The sequence below is a fragment of the Cnephaeus nilssonii genome, assembly GCF_951640355.1.
Source record: "Cnephaeus nilssonii genome assembly, chromosome: 21".
NCBI lineage: Eukaryota > Metazoa > Chordata > Mammalia > Chiroptera > Vespertilionidae > Cnephaeus > Cnephaeus nilssonii.
This window is the reverse complement of record NC_137092.1, coordinates 16,302,305-16,320,118: the sequence shown is the minus strand read 5'-3', so window position 1 is coordinate 16,320,118 and position 17,814 is coordinate 16,302,305. Positions and strand designations below refer to the sequence as shown.

The 17,814-nt window shown below is 53.9% G+C and overlaps 1 protein-coding gene across 3 annotated transcripts in view; it reads left to right on the top strand.

Moving 5' to 3' along the window:
• The window catches only part of IQGAP3 (IQ motif containing GTPase activating protein 3), a 40,952-nt gene that overhangs the window by 21,919 nt on the left and 1,219 nt on the right, over nt 1-17,814 (top strand). For 2 of the 3 annotated variants that reach the window (XR_013813006.1, XR_013813007.1), the window contains exons 23-38: nt 2,526-2,734; nt 3,497-3,649; nt 3,943-4,106; nt 4,459-4,683; nt 5,561-5,701; nt 7,589-7,673; nt 8,044-8,276; nt 8,618-8,750; nt 8,881-8,983; nt 9,718-9,844; nt 11,067-11,154; nt 11,965-12,177; nt 12,644-12,810; nt 13,105-13,206; nt 13,645-13,753; nt 14,809-16,307. Coding sequence is in view for 1 of the 3 variants with exons in the window: in XM_079762188.1 (XP_079618314.1) it covers nt 2,526-2,734; nt 3,497-3,649; nt 3,943-4,106; nt 4,459-4,683; nt 5,561-5,701; nt 7,589-7,673; nt 8,044-8,276; nt 8,618-8,750; nt 8,881-8,983; nt 9,718-9,844; nt 11,067-11,154; nt 11,965-12,177; nt 12,644-12,810; nt 13,105-13,206; nt 13,645-13,753; nt 14,809-14,922 (2,366 nt within the window). In the remaining 2 variants the exon portion in view is untranslated. Of the gene's footprint in view, nt 1-2,525; nt 2,735-3,496; nt 3,650-3,942; nt 4,107-4,458; nt 4,684-5,560; nt 5,702-7,588; nt 7,674-8,043; nt 8,277-8,617; nt 8,751-8,880; nt 8,984-9,717; nt 9,845-11,066; nt 11,155-11,964; nt 12,178-12,643; nt 12,811-13,104; nt 13,207-13,644; nt 13,754-14,808; nt 17,262-17,814 lie in introns of those variants that run through there. The other variant, XM_079762188.1, reaches the window with a different exon arrangement.

Sequence of the window (17,814 nt, the reverse complement as noted above, 5' to 3'; positions counted from 1 at the left end):
GCTACACAGCAGGTAAGGGGGAGGTACAGGTTGTCTGCAGGAATGTCGAATGGGTGTGGTGACAGAAGTCACCCTGCCCACCCCAGTAACAGAAAGCCTGCGCACGGGGACGGCTCCTCTGATCAGGTGCATTAGATACCAGGCTCTCGTTCTCTTCCTGTTGCTACCGCCAAAGCCACACGAAAAGGAAAGGACCTTCCTCCTCTCCCTAGAGGTCCAGCCTTCTCCCACTTTGCCCTCTCCCTGCCTATGACCCTTCGACCTGCCCACCTCCGTGGGAAGCAGGTGCAGCTCCTGGAGTCCTTTCTGCAGTGCCGGGAGCATGAAGGCGCTGCCCCAGTTCCCAGTGGTGGGTGTGCATTTCAAGCCTTAAAGAAGTCCTTCTAGGCTGCTCTCGGCTCCTGTCCATAGTCCAGAAGCCCAGCCTTGGAGATCCTCCTCCTCCTTGCGAACCATCTCCAGGTTCCCCACTGGACCTTGGGTACCCGAAAAAGTTGGCCCCTTTCCTTTCTGGGCCTGAGGTCACACGCCTGGGCTCCAAGTTGAATAGACTGTTCAAGAGTCATCTCTTTCACCTCCTCTGGCCCTTATCCCACCCTGTCCTGCCTGCGGGGGCACCGCCTGCCCCCTCTGGCAGGGACACTCAGCCCATCTGCTTCCCGGCAGCAGCTGCTTTTCCTCCTCCCTCTCCCCAGCCTGGCCCTTTTTATTTTTTCTCTTGCCGTGCGCTGGTAACACTGCCCTGGCCATCCTTCATCTTCATTTGCTTCTCTTTCGTTTATAGTTTTCCTGGAATAAGTTTCTTTTCCCAGTTCTGTCTCCCAGTTTCATTATCACAAGCTTCACTCGGCACTGCCATCTACCAGCCACGTGGTCCTAGGCAGGTGACTTGACTTCTTTATTGCCTCAGTTTTCTCATTTATAAGATGGGAACAATGGCAGCACCTATCTTGTTTTGAGGATTAAATGAGTTAATGAACTGTATTTCATTGAATCCAAGATGCCATCAGTTGTCTTCGATGTTACCATTCTTCACTCCAAGATCCACCTGCCAGGCAGTAACCAGATCAATCCATAAAACCTGTCCATGTGGCCCTAACTGGTTTGGCTCAGTGGATAGAGCGTCGGCCTGTGGACTGAAGGGTCCCAGGTTCGATTCTGGTCAAGGGCATGTACCTTGGTTGTGGGCACATCCCCAGTAGTGGGTGTGCAGGAGGCAGCTGATCGATGTTTCTCTCTCATCGATGTTTCTAACTCTCTATACCTCTCCCTTCCTCTCTGTAAAAAATCAATTAAAAAAAAAAACCTGTCCATGTGATCTGGCCATTCTCCTACTTCAATCCTGCCCGGGAATCCCATTGACCTGGGCATAAAGTCTGTGTCCTAACCGCAGCTTCCGAGGTGCTCTCTGCTCCAGCCTCTGCCTGTACCTCTCGCCTCACTGACCCCTGGCTGTGTCCTCACCTCCCGCACCCTCTGCTGTGCTCCAGAGGGAGGGCCTTCCGGCGCTTCCTCAAACAGCCCTGCTCCCTTGCTCGCACCTCCTTTTCGGTCATCAGGTGAGAGCCTGCCCTCCTCGGGAAGCCTTCCTTCGCTCCTCTCCTGGGTTTGAGTGGCCGGTTCTGTTTTTCCGAAGGTCCCCACGTTCACACCTCTGAAGACACACACCAACCACACTGTCGTGAATTGTGGTTTCCTTGTCTAGTTCCCTTACTGGACAGGGCCTAGTTTTATTCATCTTCCAAGTCTGACTCTTTTTTATTTATTACTAGTTGTGTAAACTAGGACAAGTTGTTTACCCTCTCTGTGCCACGGTGAGCTCATCAATTGGTCTTAGTATACTGACCCCACAGGGTTGTGGTAAGTGTATAAAGCAGTTTCTGTCCCATAGTGAATATTGTCTGCAGTAGTTTGGTTGTTATAGCCTGTAGCTTAGCTCAGAGGCTTCTCTCTGCTCAAATACCCGTTCCAAAAGAGATTCCAGGAGAAGCACCATGGTTTTTCATAGCTCTGACCTCCCTATAATATAAAACCCACTGGACATCCCTTCTACTCCTGCTCCTCCCTGTGCAGTCTCTCCTGACAGAGGAGGCTGTGTGAGGGGCAGGTAAGGCTGAGTGGAGGCTGATAGGTGGAAATGAACTTGGGATGAAGGATGAGAGCAAGTTAGCTCAGCAGAAGTGGGTAGTAAATCAGAATAGGTGGGCCCAGGGGTATCATCCGAGGGAGCTGGGGCTCTGACTTTGGTGTGGCGATCACTAGGATAGGCCCAGGTTGGGGGTGAGTCCACCGGCATGGGAGGGACAGCTTGTCCTCATCATACCTGGTTAAGGAGGAGGCCAGGGACAGGACCGATTGGGAGGCCGCCCATTGTCCTCCAGCTACAAGCAGAACCAGGTGGGGTCTGGGGGCCTGCTGGCCGTAACCAGAAGGGGGGCTGAGGGTAGCATGACTAGGGTAGGGGGTGGGCGGGGAAGCCTCTGGTGAGCGCATTCTGATCCCGATGCCTCTTTCTTTCCTGCCAGTCCACACGCCCCACCCCCCTCTCAGCGTGGTGCGCAGATTTGTCCACCTCTTGAATCAAAGCCAGCAGGACTTCTTGGCTGAGGCAGAGCTGCTAAAGCTCCAGGAAGAGGTGGTCAGGACGATCCGGTCCAACCAGCAGCTAGAGCAGGACCTCAACCTCATGGACATCAAGATTGGCCTGCTGGTGAAGAACCGGATCACGCTGCAGGTGAGGGGCCTGCCCCCAAATCTGGCTGCTTCTGGAGCAGTGATAGTGACATTCTGTGGTTGCTAATCCACTATTTTTAAATGTCTGGATTTCATCACCTTGCTCAGGGGTCCTCTGCCCTAGTAATTTGTTGGGCACATGTGATATAGTAGAAAGAGCATTGGACATACAATTGGAATGCCTGGCTCTGCTGATGCCAGGCACTGTGGGCTGGTGATTAACCTCTGAGTCTGTTTCCTCGTTAGTAAAGTGGAAATAATGAGAGGGCCCACCTCACCGGGCCAAATGTAGAGAGAGATGGCTCCTTAAACTGTAAATTACCATACAATTACGCAGGGATGGGATAGAAATGATACCTCCGCTTAAATTTGTACAACAGTCCAATAAGAACTAACAGGGGAGCATTTTAGATCTTGCTTCCTGGTAATTATTGTCAGTTTTGGTTCAAATAAATTCAAAGAAGAAGAAGAAGAACTAACAGCAAAACCAGTAGACATGATGCCTCGGCCTGGCACCCCAGTCCTCTCTGGGGACTCCCCCTGTGAGAGCAGGGGTGCCCGGTGGAGTTTTGGGGCAGAAGGAGGGGCCCTTCCTCACCCTGGAACTGCTTAGCTCCCTTGGCTCAGGCCTTGAATACCTTGAACAGCAGAAAGCCCTGGCTCTTCCAGGCGCTGATTCTGGACCATATGTTCTGTGCTCCGGGCTGGCCTGGGCTGGTTGTATCATCCGCTCTGCTCCCCCCCCGCCCCCCGCCCCCCGCAGGAGGTGGTCTTCCACTGCAAGAAGCTGACCAAGAAGAACAAGGAGCAGCTGTCGGACATGATGGTTCTGGACAAGCAGAAGGGATTAAAGGCGCTGAGTAAAGAGAAACGGCAGAAACTAGAAGCTTACCAGCACCTCTTTTACCTGCTCCAGGTGAGCAGAGGACTTTGGAAGGAGATGTCTCCGCCGCCTCCTGAGGGTCTGGGACCTTGAGGCCTGCCGGTGCTTTTGCCTCCGTGTGAGGTGTCCTTTCCCGTAGTCCTAATGCCTTACCCCCTGAGAAAGAGACTGTTCCCTCCCATTTGTCTGAAATGTTTCTAGTGCCCCTGAGAAAAGGTGACAGTGCTTTCTCCATCCCAAGTTCTCATCAGGAAAACCGTCCTTTCTCTGATCACTGGTCCTCAAGGTGCGTGAGCGGTCATTCCCATCTCCCCCATTGCTTGCAGACTCAGCCCATCTACCTGGCCAAGCTGATCTTTCAGATGCCACAGAATAAAACCACCAAGTTCATGGAGTCGGTGATTTTCAGTCTGTACAACTATGCCTCCAACCGCCGCGAGGCCTATCTCCTGCTCCAGCTGTTCAGGACAGCGCTCCAGGAGGAAATCAAGTAGGTTTTCCAGATGCAAAGGAATGGAAAGAGCACAGGTTAAGAGATGCCATTGTTGGTTCCTTCACAAGGTGGCCATTTGTCGAGGGTTGAGGCTAGAAATGGAATCAGAAGACCTCTTTTCTCTGCCTCCTGTGGAGTGACTGTCAGACGTCTCCTAGGACAGCACAGTGGGAGGACATGGGCTGACATCTTCGCACAAAAGATGAGCTAGAGATAGCAGGTCATTTCTAGGAGGAGGGACACCAGAGCAGGCTTCAAAGAGCCAAAATCTCAAAAAGGAAAAGCAACTGTGTGTCCTACACAGAGGCAGGAGGCCAGCTTCAATGACCTCTTGAACTTCCTACCATAGGTCAAAGGTAGAACAACCCCAGGACATGGTGACAGGCAACCCAACTGTGGTGAGGCTGGTGGTGAGATTCTACCGTAATGGGCGTGGACAGAGTGCCCTGAGGGAGATCCTGAGCAAGGTAATCCAGGACGTGCTGGAGGACAAGATGCTAAGCATCCACACAGACCCTGTTCACATCTACAAGAGCTGGGTCAACCAGACCGAGGCCCAGACAGGGCAGCGCAGGTGAGCAGATGGGCAGAGGACAGAGGGAGAGCTCTCTTTGATCAGCTCTGTCTTGGGCCTCACTGGGGAAGCGTGGGTGTACTTTGAAGGTGGCATGTAAATGAGCATGCTGATTATGCAAATACGACACCAGCCCTATAGGTTGAAATAAGGTAGCCTTTCAGACCTCCTCTGGTAATTAACATGGGACTGATGTAAATGACACTGGACCTGGTGTGCTTAACATAGGGCAGCACAGATGAGTATGCAAATTTGTTTAATTGCTGTGTCAGTGCTGGTAAATGATATGTCAGATTTGTTAGGAGTTGGGATATGGACTCCTTATTGATAGGGGTATCGATGAATATTCAGATTTATGATGAATAGGCAAATGAGATAGTGGAGAAATAGGTTGGCCTTACAGATTGGAGGCATCACTCAGAGGCGTAGGTACTAGGGAAGTGGAGCCACTGAGGAGGGCAGGCAGTGCTGGTGGCTTCTCGCGGTGGCACACAGGCGTGTGGGTGGGGGGACTGCCAGGCCCTGGCCCAGCTTTCCCTGTTCTCTGACTGCCAAAGCCTAAGTGCCCGCAGCCCTGGTGTCCTCAGTTCCCCTCGGGAGACTTCCCACAGGCTCCAGGTTCTCCGTTCTCTTCTGCACTTTTCCACCTCCCCGTGGCTATTCCAGCTCTTTCTTTACTTTCCACTCACATGGATCCAGTCCCTTCTGAGTCCTTTTCCTAATTTTGGCCTGATCCCCCTTAAGCATGCTGGGCGGCCCTTAGCATGTGTGTGCATGCAATCCTGTTGTTAGATGAAGAGTTTAAGGGAGAAGACCTTAGGAGGGGAGGCCATGGGAGGGGGACTCTGGCTGATACCTTGTCTCTCTCTGCCCACAGCCACCTCCCCTACAACGTCACCCCAGAGCAGGCCTTGAGCCACCCTGAGGTCCAGAGACGACTGGATATCTCCCTTCGCAGCCTCCTCGCCGTGACTGACAAATTCCTTGTAGCCATCATCTCATCTGTGGACCAAATTCCGTATGTGCAACAGCCCCGCCCCGGCCAGGCCTGGCTGTGATGGGAAGAGCAGAGCAGTCCTGAAGGGGTGGGGCAGGACAAAGGGATGTGGCTGGGGGTGCCCTAGGGCTTCTAGGAGGTGCATGGAGAGAGTGCACGGATACCCTGCTAGAGACTGAGCTGGAATACAGATGCAGGTCTGCATGTGGCCTGTCAGGACTTCACTGGAGCCAGAGAGGAAACATCAAGTGATTATGGGGACATATTATTGTCTGAGAGCAAATGGGGGGGGGGGGGGGGCGGGACGGTAGGACTCTCCAGTTCACAACGTCAAAAATAAGAAATACTTCAAATCAGTAAGCACTTTATAGTTCTCTCCTTTCTTAAAATTTGCCAGTAAGGGTTTTTTGTAAAGCAAATGATTGGAAACGTTGACAAGGTGAGCCTCATCTAGGTCATCATTCAGCCAGCCAGTCTTCCTTGTGCTCAGAGCTGCAAGAGGCAAAGTGGGGATGCAGGTGAGGGACCCACAGAGTTTAAAACTGCTCCCCAAGTGGAAGCTGGATTAAGAGTTTACGGTCTCTGGTACCCTAGGAGATAGAAATAGCTCTTAAACAAATTTAAAGAAATTTGTAGGTGGTCCATCCATGATAAGAATAATAATAATTTTAAAAAATAAAGTCTGCCATGTTGAATAGCATTCCACCATTACTTTCATAGACATCATTTCACTTGATCCTCACAAAAACCCTATGAAATAGAGAGGGCAAGAATAATCATCCCCACCCTGGCTGGGTAGCTCAGTTGGTTACAGCATCATCCCAATAGGCCAAGGTTGTGGGTTTGATCCCCAGTCAGGGAACATACAAAAATCAACCAATGAATGCATAAGTAAGTGGAACAACAAATCAATGTTTCTCTCTCTCTCCCTCTCCTTCTCCCTCCCTTCCTCTCTCTCTCCCTCTCCTTCTCCCTCCCTTCCTCTCTCTAAAATCAATAAATAGTCCTGGCTGGGTGGCTTTGTTGGTTGGATCGTTGTCCCGTACACCAAAAGGTTTCAGGTTTGATTCCTGATCAGGGCACATAAGTAGGTTTTAGGTTTGATCCCCAGTCGGGGCACGTATGGGAGGCAACCGACCAATGTTTCTCTCTCTCTCTCTCTCTCTCTCTCTCTCTCTCTCTCTCTCTCTCTTTCCCCGCTGCCTTCTCCTCCCCCCTTCTTCTCTCTCTCAAGTCAATAAACATATTCTCGGGTGAGGATAAAAAAATTTTTTTAGGAAAATTAAATCAGTAAATTTAAAAAAAAAGAATAATCATCCCCATATTCCAGACCAGGGAACAACTTCCAAAGGGGAAGAAAAGCCTAAGCTGATATCTCTGGTTAGTGGTAGAGTCAGGACTGGAGCTCCTACTCCAGTTCATCGTTGTCCTTGGGCCTGTCTCGCCCAGGCCAGGCCCGTCACGGTGCTGTGATAGCTGGCAAGGTTGGCCACCTTAGAGCCTCCCTGGCTGTCCTGGGACAGCGTTCTGGCTGTGCGGATCAGACACCCAAGGCACAGGCTAAAGGTGCCTCTGTGGGGGGTGGCGGGGTAGACACTGTAGTGTCCCCAGGGGAGACTACAGGGGCCAAAGGAGACTCTGAGGCTCGATGGGAAACTGTGAGAGCCTAGTGGATGAGGGCCCTGGTCTTGGGTTACTGACACAAGGGCATGAGGGAGGGACAAGATCCAGAGAAGTTTGGAGGAGGGCATCAGGGAGCTGGCTGTGGAGGGTCCGTGCTGGTGCTTAACTCTGGTGTGGCTGAGCCTGGGCGGGGAGAGGCAGGCAGGCAGGCACTCCTGACCTGCTGAGCTCTGAACGCTGGTAGAAATGGGCAGGAACACAGCACACCAATTGTTTTGTCCCCAGCTATGGGATGCGGTATGTGGCCAAGGTCCTGAAGACGACTCTGGCAGAGAAGTTCCCTGATGCCATGGAAAACGAAATCTATAAGGCAAGTGTCTCCCCTCCCCAGCCGCCCGGGCTGTCCTTTGCCCCGATGGTGCCTGTGAACCCCTAGACTGAGACAGAGGACAAAAAACCCTGTCCTGTAAAAATGTAGGAAGTAAGATGGACCCTGGCTTACCCTCAGGGCTTCAGGTGGAAGATGGACAGGCAATTGGGACATGAAGTGACAACCCTAGACTTGTCGGGAGATCTGGGTTCTAGTCCTACCTCTTGCTCAAGTTTGCTGTGTGACCTTGAGCACGTTGCTGGCCTGCTCTAGGTCCTGGTGGGCCTTTCTAGCCAAGTGAGCTGGGCAGGTGGGGCTGGGCTGCCAAGGCAGAGCCCGGAGCGCTGTGAGATGTCTCCTCTGCCCTCAGGTGGTAGGGAACCTGCTGTACTACCGGTTCCTGAACCCAGCGGTAGTGGCCCCCGACGCCTTTGACATTGTGGCCATGGCAGCGGGCGGTGCCCTGGCCACCCCCCAGCGCCACACCCTGGGGGCTGTGGCTCAGCTCCTGCAGCATGCCGCAGCTGGCAAGACCTTCTCTGGGGAGAGCCGGCACCTGCAAGTCTTGAACGACTATCTGGAGGAGACGCACTTCAAGTTCAGGTCTAGGGTCCTGGCACCCTGTTCCTCTCTGTCCCCCTTTTCTCCTCTTCTGATCTTCCATGTCCCACTTCCCCTCTCTGGAATCCACGAGGAAGAGAGGCATGAGGTGAAGAGAATAGTTAGTGGGCTGGAGGGGAGATTGCTGGAAGGACACCCCAGTGGAGGGAAAGAGGACTATTGAAGGAAGTGGTTTGGGGGGAACTGGGAGAGAGGGAGGCAGGACAGAGGGTGGGAGCTGAGACTGGAGCGTCAGAGCTGGCTTGACCAGTCCCTGGAGAGGGCCAGAGGCACGAGGAGGTGCTGACCCGCCCCACTCTCACATGCTCTCCCCGTGGAGATAGGAGGTTCGTCTGCCGAGCCTGCCAGGTGCCAGAGCCAGAAGAGCGCTTTGCGATGGACGAGTACTCAGACATGGTGGCTGTGTCTAAACCCACGGTGTACATCACCGTGGGGGAGCTGGTCAACACCCACAGGGTGAGGGGCTGCAACCTGGGGTATCTGGGCAGGTGGGCAGGGCTGTGGAAGTCCACGCTGGGTGGCGGGCTGACCCTTGCAGGAAGGCGTGGCTAAGACCCTGCATCTCTTTCCTGCCTCCATGCTGCAGCTGTTGCTGGAGCACCAGGACTGGATCGCTCCTGATCACCGTGACCCCCTCCACGAGCTCCTGGAGGACCTCGGGGAGCTGCCCACTGTCCCTGACCTCATCGGTGCGTGCTGGGGCCAGCTGGGGGCCTGCAGGGAGGGATGGACAGGCAGGTGAGCAGGGCATGCTCACCTGCCCTCTCTAGAGTTTTTGTTCAGCCAGCGATGTGTGCCAGGAAGCTGGTTACCCACTCTTCCTCCCTCTCCCTCTCATTGGGAGGTGGACACGTGGACACAGACTGATAGGGAGAGAGTGGGAAGACAGTAGAGACACAGTACCATCATATAAATGGCCAATTAAATCACATGAGATAGCCCTGTCCGGTGGAGCTCAGTTGGTTGGGCGTTGTGTCGTGCACCGAGAGGTTGCCAATTCAATTCCCAATCAAGGCACATGCCCAGGTTTCAGGCTCAGTCCCTGGTGGGGAGCGTGCAGGAGGCAGCCAGTCGATGTTTTGCTCAGGATTTCAGGAGTTATGGATTGGGAGAAAGCATACAGATTGGGGTAGACAGAATGGAGGTGCGGACAGATAGGAGAGAGCTAGGAGTCTAGGCTCAGGGAGGTAGAGCCCTGCCCTCAGGGCACCCAAGGCTGGCGCAGTTGGGGAGGCAGTAACACAAGGGTGAGCTCTGTGGGGAACAGCCCTCCCCTTGGTGCTCAGGGCTGAGGGCACAAGGTGGTGCCGGGGTCAGTGTGGGAAAGCTTCCTGGAAGAGGGGTGCCTGGAGCAGTGTCTACTGTGACCCTGTCTGCATGTGGATGTGCATGCTCGTCTCTCCCTTTTCTCACCCTGCCTCAGGGGAAAATGTAGCCGCCGATGGGAGCGTGGACCTGAGCAAGCTAGAGGTGTCCCTGACACTTACCAACAAGTTCGAAGGGCTAGAGACAGACGCTGATGATACCAGTGCCCGGAGCCTTCTTCTGAGGTGAGTGGGCGTGGCCACGGCCCCCTGCTCACCTGCGCTTTCCCCCTCAGGCCAGTAAAATGGCCTGCACAGAAGTGGCCGGTCCCCCTCCTTCCTGGGCTCCCCTGTCCTTCAGAGGGTCCTCCCTGGGCCTCCCGCATTCCCCTGGCTGCCTCTCAGCCGCCTTCCTCCGGAGCCCAGCCTCTGCTCCGTGTGGTGGCTGAAGGCAAAGGAGAGTTAGGACACAGGCAGCACAGACCTTGGTGTGTTGTGGGGCTGTCGGTCCAATGCTTTTTCGTGTTATCATTTGACCTGGGGAACAGGCTGCTTTCCAGCTGCGGAAAGAAACTCGAGGTGAAGCGATTGGCCCAGAGCCCCACGGCCAGTTGGTTGTGGGGCTCGTGTTCTAATTCCTGTTGTTGCCAAGTGATGGTCAGGACATGGGCCTGGAGCTCGGTTCCCCCAGTTCTGCAAAAGTGAGGGAGGCCCTGCCAGTGTGACTCAGTGGTTAAGCATTGACCCATGAACCAAGAGGTCACCGGTTCGATTCCTGGTCAGGGCACATGCCCAGGTTTCAGGTTTGGTCCCCAGTAGGGAGGGTGCAGGAAGCAGCCAATTGATATTTCTATCTCTCTCTAAAATCAATAAAAACATATATTTTTTTTAAAAAGTGAGAGAGGCCTCACAAGGGCTGGGCTGGTCTTCGGGCAGAAGAGGAGCCGAGTCACCACCTCGGTCTCCCTGCCAGCAAGGCGCCCCCCCCTCATTCATTCACCCTGTAAACAGGGAGCTGGTGCTCAGCTCTGTCTTGCCATCCAAGGCCTTGCAGCGGGGTCAGGCTAGGGGTGGACACACAGCCAGAGCCACCAAGAGGGAGGCAGGTGTCCGGTGCATTGAGAGCTGAGGAGAAGGACACCTGGGTTGGGAAGGGTCTCAGAGGAGCAAGGGCGAACTTCAGCCAAGAAACTCAAAGGAAGACACTTTGCGGGAGGGCCCTGCAGGCAGAGGACACAGAAGTGGAAGAGCACAGAATGTTCCCACGGTGGTAGCGCTTCCTGCACCACAGGGGTCTCCCTCCTGATTGCATTCTCCTCGCACACTCCCCCTCACTCTCCTCCCTCCCTAGTGTCCCTGGCAGCCATGATGCTAGGCGGGGTCCACTTACTGTCAGCTCTCTAGCCGCCCCACATCCAGACCCTTCCCCTGTCCCTCACCTCTCCCCCTCCACCTCCTCCTCCTGCAGCACCAAGCAGTTACTGGCCGACATCATGCAATTCCACCATGGGGACTCGGTCAAGGAGATGCTGTCCCTGTCAGTGTCCAGCTCACAGGTACTGGATCGTTCCACCTCACGCCACCAGCACTGCCGACTCCTTCCCCGGGACCCCACCCACAATCTACCACAAACAGACACCTCTGCTCACCAGTAATGAGAACTCTGGTGGGCCAAGGCCTTTGCCCTTGACCCCAGAGACCCACAGGCTGAGAAGAGCAGCCCTAGCTGTGGGGAGCCTCTGGCTGCAGAGTCCGGGGACTCCACCTTCCTCCCCACTCCCTGCTGAAACAAGGCTGAGCTCTGCGGGACACCAGCCCCTGACACCAGGCTGGTGCTGGGGGGTGCCAGGAGGCAGTCTGGGCAGGCGACCTGAACGAGCGCCAAAGGGCTGGTGCTGGGCAGGGGGTGGGCGCTTGAAGGCCTGGGGGCAGGAGAAAGTGCTAAGTGGGTGGGGGGCCAGGGGCTGGAGTGTAGACTAAGCCAGGGCCTCCCAGAGAAAAGGTAGGATGGCAGAAGAGGCACGTCCCAGCACACAGGACAGGAGGGAAATGCCCAGACACCCTGGCGCATCACAGAGAGCCCGTGGTGGGAAGTCGCAGCCAGTGTCTGTCGGATCCTTTCTGCTGCGCTTCCCTTGGGTCTCCCTTGGGCCTCTGCTCCTCTCGGTGACCCATGAGGCCTTCCATGTCTATGATGTTACACCTGATGTTCTTCACAAGCCACCCCCAGAAGCTGGGCTCCGGGGCACGCTCCTGATGATGCCCTGAAGTGCCCCTCTGTTGCTGGTGCCCCTGGGGCCTGCCCAGGCTTGGGGACAGACTGGTCGGGCCAGACAGACCTTTAAGGCAGCATCCGTGCCCCCTAGGAAGCCGCTCACAAGCGGCTGATGTGCTGGCGCCAGGCCTGCGAGGCACAGAACTCGGAGCCCCTTCGACACGGCCGCTCCCTGAAAGCTGACGCCCTCCTGCCACTGGCGGAGAAGCAGCGGCGCGCCCTGCGGAACCTGCGCCGGCTGGAGAGCCTGGGGCTGGTCAGTGCCAACAATGGCTACCAGGGGCTGGTGGACGAACTGGCCAAGGTAACGACCTGGGCCTGGGATCAGTGTGTGTGTGCACATGTGTGCTTGTGTGTGTGCATGCACATGTGTGCATAGTATTGGCACCTCAAGGGCAGGCCTCTCCCTGGGAAGTGCCCACCCCAAATTGTCACCAGCCAGGGGAAGGCCACTAGCCCTCCAAAGGGTCCAATTGGAAAGAAAGGCCTTAGAATTAGTCAGGGAAGGAGGTATGCGTGCAGCTCTCTTTTCCCGAAAATCAGGGGGCCTGGAGACAGTTACTCCTCAGTGGGGAAGGTCCTAAAGACATCCTCTGAAGGTTTGGGATGGCATCCTTGGGATTGTCCCCCTCTCAGGAAAAGTAGCCTTGAAATCTTCCTCTTCCTGCTCTTCCTGAAGGTGCAGTGAGTTGTTCTTGGGCCTGGGTCAGGCCTTGAGGCTCTCCTGCCAGGAAGGGCCAACTCCTCCTCCCTTGGTCCCCCAACCCCAGGACATCCGTAACCAGCGCAGGCACCGGCAGCGGCGAAAGGCAGAGCTGGTGAAGCTCCGGGCCACGCTCCAAGGCCTGCACGCTAAGACCAGCTTCTATGAGGAGCAGGGCGACTACTACAGCCAGTACATCCGGGCCTGCCTGGACCACCTGGGCCCCAGGTCCAAGTAGGTGCTGCCTTCTTCATGTGTGACCTCTCACCCTGCCCATGGCAACCTTGGCCCCACTCTCTACCAGCTGGGAGCGGGGCATCTCCCTCCAGCACAGCATGGCCCCTTCCTAACTTGGGTATTCGGTCTCCCTTGCAGAGTCTTGGGCTCAGGTGCAGCCCCTCCTATGTCTCCCACCAGCGAGAAGTGTCCCTCAGGGTCTAATTTCCTTCCTACCAGCCACAGAAAGTACACTGTCTTTAGTGCTGAAGAGTTTATTGGATTAATTCTCTGGGGCCTTTGTTTAATCAGGAGTTCTGGGAAAGGGAAGAAGCAGCTATCTCTTCATTACACTGCGGCCCAGCTCCTGGAGAAGGGTGTCCTGGTGGAAATTGAAGATCTTCCCACCTCTCAGTATGTTTCTTCGGAGGGCAGAGGTCCTGTCCCATTATCTGGGGGTGGAGCCCTGGGCTGGGGTCCAGGTAGGAGGGGAGACGAAGCAGGGTCCTTGCCTTGAAGGAGCTATTAGAATGGTGGGGAGGTCAGCCATCTCCACACAGAAAGTTAAAGGCAGTGGGCGTAGTCTGGCACAGTTCTAGACACCCCACGGCAGAGGACCCTGGGAAAGATTCCCAGAGGAGAGAACATCTGATTGGGGCCGGGCAGATAGATGCGGGATGGTGATCAGAAGTAAAATTGGGACAAGACAGAGCTGGGCCCTGGGATGACAGAGGGGAGGGCTGGGCTCCGGGCGGCACGGCACTGCCCGGGATGAGGAGCCGTGGGTGGGAGAGTGGGACTATGACCCTGGAAAGAGGCAACAGTCCCCATTTTGAATCCTGTTCCTGATAGCTTTAGAAATGTGATCTTTGACATCAGTCCTGGAGATGAGGCGGGAAAGTTCGAAGTGAATGCCAAGTTCCTGGGTGTGGACATGGAGCGATTTCAGCTTCACTATCAGGTGAGGGGACACTCTCATGAGCCTCAGGCCACCTGCCAGGCTTTAGGTGCGAGCCAAATGACGTGGGCCGACCCCAGATGACATCCGCTCTGTTCCCCACCCAATCAGCATCGTCGGTTCCTGAAGAAAAGGGAGAGGGTCTTTGCTGACCCCCTGCCAAGCATCAGGAGAATGACTGGCTGGCAACGTCCGAAGTAGATTAATACTTGAAGCCCTATCGCAAGTCAGGGACTTGACACGCTATCTCGTTTAATCCTCTCCACAGCTCTGAAGCATTAGGCCTGTTTTACAGGCTCTGAGGATAAAAGGTTAAAAAGCCGGCCTAAGTCAGAGGCCATTCAGGAAAGCAATGGTTTTAAATCCAAATCTTTTTGCTGCCCTGGCCAGTTTTGGTCAGTGGTTAGAGTGCCAGCCTGCTAACTGAAGGGTCGCAGGCTCGATCCCCGGCATCCGTTGGAGTGCGTGTGGGAGGCAACCAATGGATGTGACTCTCTCACGTAGATGTTTCTCTGTCTCCCTCCCTCCCACTCTCTCTAGAAGTCAATGGAAAAAATATCCTCGGGTGAGGATTAACAAAACAAAAAAAATCTTTTTGCTCTGCTGTTTTGGCTTTTATTTTATTTTTTTATTGATTTCAGAGTGGAAGGGAGAGGGAGTGAGAGATAGAAACATCAATGATGAGAGAGAACCACTGATTAGCTTCCTCCTGCACATCCCTTACTGGGGATCAAGCCCGCAACCTGGGCATGTGCCCTGACCAGGAATCGAACCGCGACCTCCTGGTTCATAGGTCGACGCCCAACCATAGAGCCACACTGGCTGGGCTGTTTTGCCTTTTGAGTGAGAAAACTGGTTTCAGGCCCCGACTCTGCTTGAATTGACATTTGGTCATGTCACTGGCCTTGGTTTCCTCATCTGTGAAGTGAGGTGCAGCGCCCCATTGAAGTGGCCAGTGCCACTGGATGACTGTGTAAGGCTCCAAGATGTTTCAGAGACTGGCGGGGCCACAGTAAAGAACCCTTAAACTCTCCTCCCTGCCCCTCCCTTTCTCCTAGGACCTCCTGCAGCTCCAGTACGAGGGTGTGGCTGTCATGAAACTCTTCAGCAAGGCCAAGGTCAACGTCAACCTCCTCATCTTCCTCCTCAACAAGAAATTCTTGCGGAAGTGACAGAGGCAGTGGGTGCCACCCAAGCCCTTATTTCGCTGGATGCTTTTTTTTTTAACACTAACTCACTACTCGGCTTCCCTGCAGACACCCAGAGCTCAGGACTGGACAAGGTTCAAGGAACCTGCACCCCTTCCCTGGCTGGAAGGAATTTGTCTACCTGGCCACAAACGGGGTCTCTAGTTGGCTAAAGTCAGCCTCGCCCCAGAGTCTGGCTCTGCGACTTTTAAGTCCCAGAACCCCATAGTGTTCTAGATGGTAGGGCGTGAACCTGGATGGGACAGAGCCCTGCCCTTTGGCCAGGGAAGACAACCGCACTGTGTCTGCTGCTGCCCTCCCGTGGTCACCCCAATATCACATGCACTGCACTTGCCTCCTTATTTCCTCTCCCTTCTCTGCAGTCCCTGAGGCCAGGGCTGGGCTCCCTATCCCTCCTGCTTCATCAGCAGTGGGTGTTCCTGCCCTGCTGAAGCCCAGGCCAGTCCGCTGCTGTGACACCCCACACCCTCCAGCCTCCCCCGCCCACCCAGGAGGGAGTGGACAGTGCTCGGTAATGCCCATGTGGAGCTGTGGCTCTGTTATCCTCCATGGTGGCATCGGCAAGAAGACCCTCCATTAACCTCAAATCCCAGTCCTTGGTTTATGGGCTGTTTTATGTGTGGATCACTAGGGTATTTATCCTCTCTCTCCAGGTTTACACTTTGGATTGTGGTTTTAATTCTTTCATCTGTTTGAGCTCAGAAAAATAGTTCTCATTTCCCTTATTCAAACTAATATTTATGCCAATCTTTTATACCTTGGATTTAAAGCCACCTGAGGTCAAGGGCAATAAGATTCCCACTCATGTTTCAGACCTCAGTATTTCAGCTTCATGTGGTACTAAGAGCAGTCTTTCCCTTAGAGCTGATTCTTCCAAGGCAATTTTGATAGGCCTACTGTCTTATCTCTGCCACTCTCTCTCTTGTCCCCACATCTACCAACTTCCTGTCCCTGTTGCCCTTCTGATATCATTTTAATAAAAGCAGCTATTACCTCACATCAGTTGTTACCCCTTATTTCATTTGCTGCAGAGCAGGCCTCCATGGTCTTGGACAGATCTTTCCTACAGCCTCCCCAAGCCCCCCTGCCTGCCTCCCACGTGGGACCACTCTGCCCGTCTGAGCTTGTAAAAGCTTAATGAGATGTGGCATTTATGCCACTCTTACCTCCCCAGGGGACAGAGAGGAGGAGGAAGAAATTCTTAGGTTTCGATTCTGCGATTCTGTTTTTATCAGCCACCCTGAAGACTAAAGCCAAGAAGAGGAGAAACCAGTCCGGATTCCACCCCACCCGTTTTGCACACATTTCCAGCAGGTTCTTTTCCGGAGCCTTGGATGACAACACCGAAGGTACTTGAGCGGCAGCTCCTTAGAGATACTGCACAAAACCCTCCCCCCCGTGAGGAAAGCCCCCCCCTTCCCTCCCTGCCCCCTGAAAGGGGACAGGGCAGCCCCTGGTGGGCCCCCCAAGTTTGCCTGCTGCAGCCTGCCTCCCTGCACTCCATCCCATCATGTCACTCGGGATTTGTCTTGCTGTCACATTCAGTCTGTCACATCCTTTCCCCCTCTTAACATGTCACAGCAAATACTTCAAGTACCGCCTTGCTCTGGGTGACAGTGACACATCCCAGTGGATCCAAGTTTCTACACATGATCAGTCATTAGAACTCTCACACCAAATGACTCCAACACCATCCCACTGTGATGCTCCCCCACTGTCACATGATCCGGGCCCCATACAGCACATATAGGAATGTCACAATAGCTACCCTTATTTAGGGCCTGTCATAGAGTGGGATATTTGCATATACGGCACCTCTACAAATGTACGTGGTCACTATCTTTGTTTAATGTAATGCAAATGAGGTAAGTAGGGTTGGTATCGGTCCAAGGTTACACAGCTGGTAAGGGGCAGGGCAGGGCTTTAAATTCAGGCCCAGCCACTCAGGATATATATTCCCCGGCATTTTCCTCTGAAAGAAACATTTCCTCTTTCTTCAACCCACGCTCTCCCAAGCCTACCCCGACTCCTCCACTGTGAGTGAGTGTCCCTGGGGAGCGTCCGTTTATCAGTGTCCTTTCCTGACCTCCAGTGCTCCGTCTGAGATGCAGGCACTTGGCTCCTGTGGGTGGGAGTAGAGCAACCTCTTCGGAGGACAATTTGGCGAGATAAAAACTAAGTGTAGGGCGCCAGGACAGTTCAATGGGGAAGACTAGTCTTCCTGCCAGATGGTGCTGGGACCACTGGGTATCCACATATGAAAGAAGGAAGTTGGGCCGAAACCAGTTTGGCTCAGTGGATAGAACGTCGGCCTTCGGACTGAAGGGTCCCAGGTTCGATTCCGGTCAAGGGCATGTACCTTGGTTGCGGGCACATCCCCAGTAGGAGGCGTGCAGGAGGCAGCTGATCGATGTTTCTCTCTCATCGATGTTTCTAGCTCTCTATCCCTCTCCCTCCTCTCTGTAAAAAATCAATAAAAATATATTTTTTTAAAAAAAAAAGAAAGAAGGAAGTTGGACCCCTACCTCACCATATACAAACATCCATCTCAGATCAAGATAAGTTAATCAAAATGGATCACAGACCTTAAGTAAGAGCTAAAACTAAGACTTGGAAGAAAACATAGATACAAATTTTCCTGACTTTGGATTAGGCAGTGATTTCCTAGGACACTAAAAAGCAAAGTGACCAAAATAAAAGTATTTTTTTTAATAAATTGGACTTGGTCAAAGTTAAGACTATGTGCTTCAGCTTGGCTGGTGTGGCTCAGTGATGGAGCAGTGACCTATACGACCTATGAACCAGGAGGTCACAGTTCGATTCCCTGTCAGGGCACATGCCTAAGTAGCCTCCTGC